The 6,599-nt window shown below is 38.3% G+C and overlaps 1 protein-coding gene across 1 annotated transcript in view; it reads right to left on the bottom strand.

Moving 5' to 3' along the window:
* Positions 1-6,599, bottom strand: part of Ddx4 (DEAD-box helicase 4) — a 59,837-nt gene that overhangs the window by 14,891 nt on the left and 38,347 nt on the right. The window contains exon 16 of the mRNA XM_005356801.3: positions 3,920-4,074. Coding sequence (XP_005356858.1) covers positions 3,920-4,074 — 155 coding nt within the window. The remainder of the gene's footprint in view (positions 1-3,919; positions 4,075-6,599) is intronic.

A 6,599-nucleotide genomic window follows, 5' to 3' on the forward strand; every position in this document is an offset into this window, starting at 1 on the left:
TGTAGACCAGGCTGGTCTCGAACTCCCAGAGATCCGCCTGCCTCTGCCTCCCGAGTGCTGGGATTAAAGGCGTGCGCCACCATCGCCCGGCCTACATTTTAGCATCTTTATCAGTTTTTAAGGACTCTCTTTATAGCTTCGAGTCTGGACTGTTTCCTTTGGGACGGTGGTTATCAGAGAAACCTTCAGTGTCTGTCATTCTTAGTTATGACTCTGTGGTCATCGATACCTCAGCATAAGAAGCTTCCTGGCCCACAGTAGCCAGCAGCATGGGTCATCGACTTCCACATGGTTTCAAGTGGCAGCATGGATGGTGGACTTCAATAAGGTCTCTGCAGCAGCAAGGTCATAGATGCAGGCCACAGAAATATTTTGAGGAGGTTTAATTCAGAAAACGAACCATTCTTATCTCATACATCTTGTTGTTGTTTAGGGTCAGTATAGTTGGGCAGTGTGATCAAGGGCAGGACCTTCTCGAGCTCCAGACTGTTATAGCCTAATTATATAACCAGTTCTGATAATGGACTAGTTAATGATATACTTGCTACAATGTAATAGACTACAGTGTGTGATTTCTGAGACTGCTATTTTATAAAACTACTGCAGCTTCCTATGTGCTCTTTCACTGAGAACTTAATCTAGAGTAAATCGCCTGCCATTTCCTAATGAGAGATAAGCATCTCTACAGGCAGCAGCACAACCAGCTCACTGAACCACTACAAACTCAGCTGGTATCCCCTAAGAGACAACACGCTAGAAACACACAGTGAAACTGCATGACATTTTTTTTTTTTATTGAGCTTTTCTCTGCTCCCCTCCCCTTCTCTCTCTCTCCTCCCCTTCTACCCTCTCCCACGGTCCCATGCTCCCAATTTACTCAGGAGATCTTTTCTTTTTCTACTTCCCGTGTAGATTAGATACATCTATGTCTCTTCTTAAGGTCCTTTATGCTATCTAGGTTCTCTGGGATTGTGAATGGTAGGATGGTTTTTCTTTGCTTTATGTCTAAAAGCCACTTAGGAGTTAGTACATATGATATTTGTCTTTCTGGGCCTGGGTTACCTCACTCAATATGATACTTTCTAGATCCAACTATTTGCCTGCAAATATCAAGATGTCATCATTTTTTTTCTGTTGTGTAGTACTCCATTGTATAAATGTACCACATTTTCCTTATCCATTCTTCAGTCAAAGGGCATTCAGGCTGTTTCCAGGTTTTTGCTATGACAAACAATGTTGCTATGAACATAGTTGAACACATGTTCTTGTGGTACGATCGAGCATCCTTTGGGTATATACCCAAAAGTGGTATTGTTGGGTCTTGAGGTAGGTTGTTTCCTAATTTTCTTGTGTAATCCAAAGGAGCTGTACTAGCTTGCACTCCCACCAGCAATGGAGGAATGTTCCCTTTACCCCACATCCTCTCCAACATAAGCTGTTATCAGTGTTTTTGATCTTGGCCATTCTTACAGGTGTAAGATGGAATCTCAGACAGTTGTTTTGATTTGCATTTCTCTGATGGGTAAGAGTGTTGAGAATTTCCTTAAGTCTTTTGGCCATTTTAGATTCATCTATTGAGAGTTCTGTTTAGATCTGTACCCTATTTTTTATTGGATTATTTCTTTTTTTGATGACCAATTTCTTGAGTTCTTTGCATATTTTGGCAATCAGCCCTCTGTCTGATGCAGGGTTGGTGAAAATCTTTTCCTATTCTATGGGCTGCCATTTTGTCTTGCTGACCGTGTCCTTTGCTTTACAGAAGCTTTTCAGTTTCAAGAGGTCTCATTTATTGTTTCTCTCAATGTCTGTGCTACTGGTGTTATATTTAGGAAGTGGTCTCCTGTGCCAATGCGTTCAAGTGTACTTCCCACTTTCTCTTCAATAGGTTCAGTGTGGCTGGCTTTATGTTGAGGTCTTTGATCCATTTGGACTTGAGTTTTGTGCATGGCGATAGATATAGGTCTATTTTCATTCTTCTACATGTTGATATCCAGTTATACCAGCACCATTTGTTGAACATGCTTTCTTTTTTCCATCTTATATTTTTTGCTTCTTTGTCAAAAATCAGGTGTTCGTTGGTGTGTGGATTGATACCTGGGTCTTTGATTCAGTTCCATTGGTCTTCCTGTCTGTTTTAATGCCAATGCCAGGCTATTTTCAGTACAGTAGCTCTGTAGTAGGTGGCATGACACTTATTAACTATCTAGGCCTTATAATAAGTTGTCAGGCATCAAGAGATAACAGAACACCAAATGTCTATAAGAGTAAAGTGAAACTGAACTCATATATGACTGATAAAAACATATGTTAGTGTGAGCTTTAAAATAAATTCTTGTTAAAATTAAAATTGATGTCACTCCACAGATGCTTTAAAGAGAATAAATAACCTGAATAAAGAGGTACACATCCATAGTCCCAGTTACTCAGAAGGTTGAGGGCTGAGGTAGGATGATCATTTCAGCTAGGAGTTCAAAGCCAGCTTGAGCAAAAAGCAAACCTTTGTATCACTTGATAAAAATTAAAAACCATAAAAATTACCCCCTCTGCCCCTCCATGTGTATGTGTACAGGCACACATGCACAAGCATGCGTGTGTGTGTGTTCAGAAGCCAGGGGTCAAAGTCAGGTATTTCCCTTAGTCAGAGACTCCTTGTACCTTATTTTTTGAGACTGGATCTCTCACTGACCCAAAGTTTACCAGTTCAGCTAGACTGGCTGCCAACAAGGCCCTGGGAGTCAGCTGTCTCAAGCCCACCCTCCAGCATTGGCACTAACAGATGCACACTGCTGCACCCACCTTTAACATGAGAGCTAGGAATTTGAACTAAGATCCTCATGCTCACATAAGAAGCACTTTCACCAACTATGTCATATTTCTCCAGTCCCCATAAAATCTTTATACAGCAAGACATTCATTATGCTTTTACTTACAACAATCCAAAGATTGCATATATATACAAACCAGCCTAAAGTCATTAAAATATAATTTGATTGTACAAAAGAAATCTTCCACATTGTAAATCTAAAAGTAGGTAATTACCAGGAACATTCAAAGTTCCTTTTGTGAGCCTCTTTAAAGTTTTTAAAAGAGTATATATTTCTATGCATGTGTATTTGCTTGAGTTATGTATGGACTGCATGTGTGTAGTGCCAGCAGACGTCAGAAGAAAGATTCCCCAGAGCTGGAATTACAGGTAGTTGTGAGCCACCCTGTGGGTGCTGAGAGCCAAATGTCTTCTGCAAGAGTAATCAGTGCTCTTACCCTCTGAATCATCTCTCCAGCCCCATCCAAATTTATTTTTAAACATACACTATAAATTACCTGAAGGGCCAGTGAGATGGCTCAGTAGGAAAAGGCCTTTGCTCTCAAGCTGAAAGATCTGAATTGATCCCTGGAATCCACGTAGTAAAAAGGGAAGAGAATAGACATTTCCAAGATGCCCTCTAACCTCCACAACACACACAATAAATATTCATAAATAAATGCAGAAATAACATATTAAAATATCTTAACTACCAAAAAAGCCAGGTGTGGTGGCAGATACCTATAATCTGACTACCTGGGAAACAGGGAAAATTTCAATTTCAGACTAAGCTTGGTAACTTAGTAAGCTCCCATTTCAAAATTTAAAAAAGGATGTAGCTTAGTGACAGAGTACTTGCCTAGCATGTGTTAGGTGCTTGATTCAATCCTTAAGATCAGAAAAGACAAGCTACTGAATATCATTATATTTTCTTATTTTTACATGTTATCTAATTTTACTTCTAAAAATAAAAAGGATTCTATAAACAAGAATTATAAGAAAATATGCTTCACTTAATTATACTAAAAATTACACGAGTATATTATTACTGAGTTCACAAATAATTGAGAAACTTTCTAAGAACTATTTTAAGAGTAGCATTCCAGATGTACTTACCCAAAAGAAAATTTTCTGGCTTCCAAATAAATTTGGTTAATCAGTTCTCGAGTTGGGGCTACAATAATACACTCTGGTTCCTGCAGTTCTTTAAAGCGACTAGCAGTTATTCCATCCCGCATCATATGAGCCAAAATAGGCAAAAGAAAAGCTGCCTAGAAGTTAAATTGATTAATTTACAATATATCATTTTTATCCTGGCCAAAGTTACTCCTATTTTATAGCCTTTGGGATGCCCTTCCCTCATGCTTGTAGAGTTATGATGAGAGCTTAGCATAACTCTTATTTCAAGGAGTTAACCAGGTCTTCATAGTCATGTTACACAGCATAGCATGCTTGATAAAATTCATCTAGCTCAAAAAAAATGTTTGTCGTTTAAGAAAATAAACGTATTAGTGTATCCTAAGTAGAGTGATGGTGTGGGAGAATGGTCTGTATTTTGTCAATTATATTTTAAATAAATGCTGATTAGCCAGTAGCCAGGCAGAAAGTATAGGTGGTTTAGGTGGGATAACCAGACAGGAAGTAGAGGCGGGTCAATGAGAACAAGAGGATTCTGGGAAGGAGGAAACCCATTCCTCTGGAGTCCCAGCCCAGATACAGAAGAAGCAAGATGTGATTGCCTCACAGAAAAAGGTACCGAGCCATGTGGCTAACATATACTAGAATAATGAGCTAATATAAGTTATAAGAGTTAATAAGAAGCCTGAGCTAATGGGCCAATCAGTTTATATCTAATGTAGACCTCTGTGTGATTTATTTGGGACTTAACAATTGCAGGAACTGGGCAGGACAGGAAACCCCCAACAACAGAGTGACATTAATTATACAGAGGAATGTAGGCATAATCTCATAAATTGCTACATTTAAAAGTTATTCTACACAAGTCTTTGAGAGGGTAGGAAACAGTAGTAATATCACAGGTTCTTCAAGCATTGGGTCATAGACCCATTTTCCTCAGGAGCATACAAACAAATTCTTAATGAGATATTTTCAACTCTAGTTCAAGAATACCTTAAGAGGACACACCATGACCAAGTTCATTTCACTACAAAGGATATAATGTTGGTTCAACATAGAAAATTTGTAAATATCTAAGACCTCTACAATGAAAGCTTTAATATACAGACAACTGTCAAGAGAGTGGCAGAACATTTACAAAATGGCTGTAATTCTAAAGTACCTACAGAGGAAACACAATTCTCATCAAAATTTCAATGACATCTTCACTGACTTAGACAAATAACTTCCTAAAATTTATACTGAAATGTAGCAATATTAAGTAGACAGAACAATGCTTATGGCAACATAATACATGTTCTCATAGAACCACTGTAACAAAATCCATAAAGTACTGATACAAAAAGCAGACAAGTAGTTATAGTACCAAAATCTATATAGTACTGACACAAAAGCAGACATGTAAACCATGTAGTAGAGCAGAAAACACAGAAATAAATCCACATGACTATAGCTACCTAACTTCCTACAAAGCTATCAAAACATACATTGGAAGACAAGATTATTGAACAAGCAATGTTAAGAGAAACTGGATATCCACATGTAGAATATAGGCCCATTATATCTCACACTGCACAAAAATGAGTTAGAAAATGAGTCAAGTCTCTAGTGTAAAACCTGAAACTTTGCAACTGCCTTAAGATCTGGTAATACAGAAAACCACTCCAAGAATTCACAACTACATGAAGTTCCAAGGTAGTGTAGAAGTCCTTCTGTATGTGTATATGTATATGTAGATAATGAATAAAGAAACTGCTTTGGTCCCTATAGCAGGGCAGAACAGAGATAGGCAGGGAAAACTAAACTGAATGCTGGGAGAAAGAAGGCAGAGTAAGGAGACATCATGTAATTACCGCTGGAGACAGACAAGCTGGAACCTTGCTGGTAAGCCACAGCCACATGGTGATACACAGATTAATAGAAATGGGTTAAATTAAGATGTAAGAGCTAGTCAAATTAGAAGTTAAAGCTAATAGGCCAAGCAGTGATTTAATTAATACAGTTTCTACATGGTTATTTCAGGAGTCTGGGCGGCCATGAAATGAACAAGTGGCCTCCTACAACAACAACGCTTTTTAACAGCCTACAGAATGAAGAAAAAGAAAAGAGTCTGACAGATATATACCAATTGAGGGATTATTATCTAGAAGATAAAATTTTCAAATGTTAAGTAACCCCTACAAGCTTCAAATCAATAAATGGGTAATGATGAACTGAATAGATCATCCCCCAAAGAATAAAAAATGGCTAAGAAACTTAAAAAGTGTTCAATATCCTTTGCTATCAGATAAATGCAAATTAAAATTACTTTCAAATTTTATCTCATCCAAGTGGAAATGACTATCAAGAGAACAAACGACCCTTACATATTAACTGGTGACAATGTGAGCTGGTGGCACCACTACGGAAATCGGTATAGGTATTTCTCAAAAAAAGAAACAAAGGAAAATAGCACAACAATTTAAGCTCTATCACTACTGGGTACATTCTAAGGACTCTAACAAAAGTACTTAAAACATCTATGTTTAGCCGGGTGATGGTGGTGCATGCCTTTAATCCCAGCACTCGGGAGGCAGAGGCAGAGGCAGGAGGATCTCTGTGAGTTCAAGACCAGCCTGGTCTACAGAGCTAGTTCCAGGACAGGCTCCAAAGCCACAGC

This window comes from Microtus ochrogaster, chromosome 19 (genome assembly GCF_000317375.1).
Source record: "Microtus ochrogaster isolate Prairie Vole_2 chromosome 19, MicOch1.0, whole genome shotgun sequence".
Lineage (NCBI taxonomy): Eukaryota > Metazoa > Chordata > Mammalia > Rodentia > Cricetidae > Microtus > Microtus ochrogaster.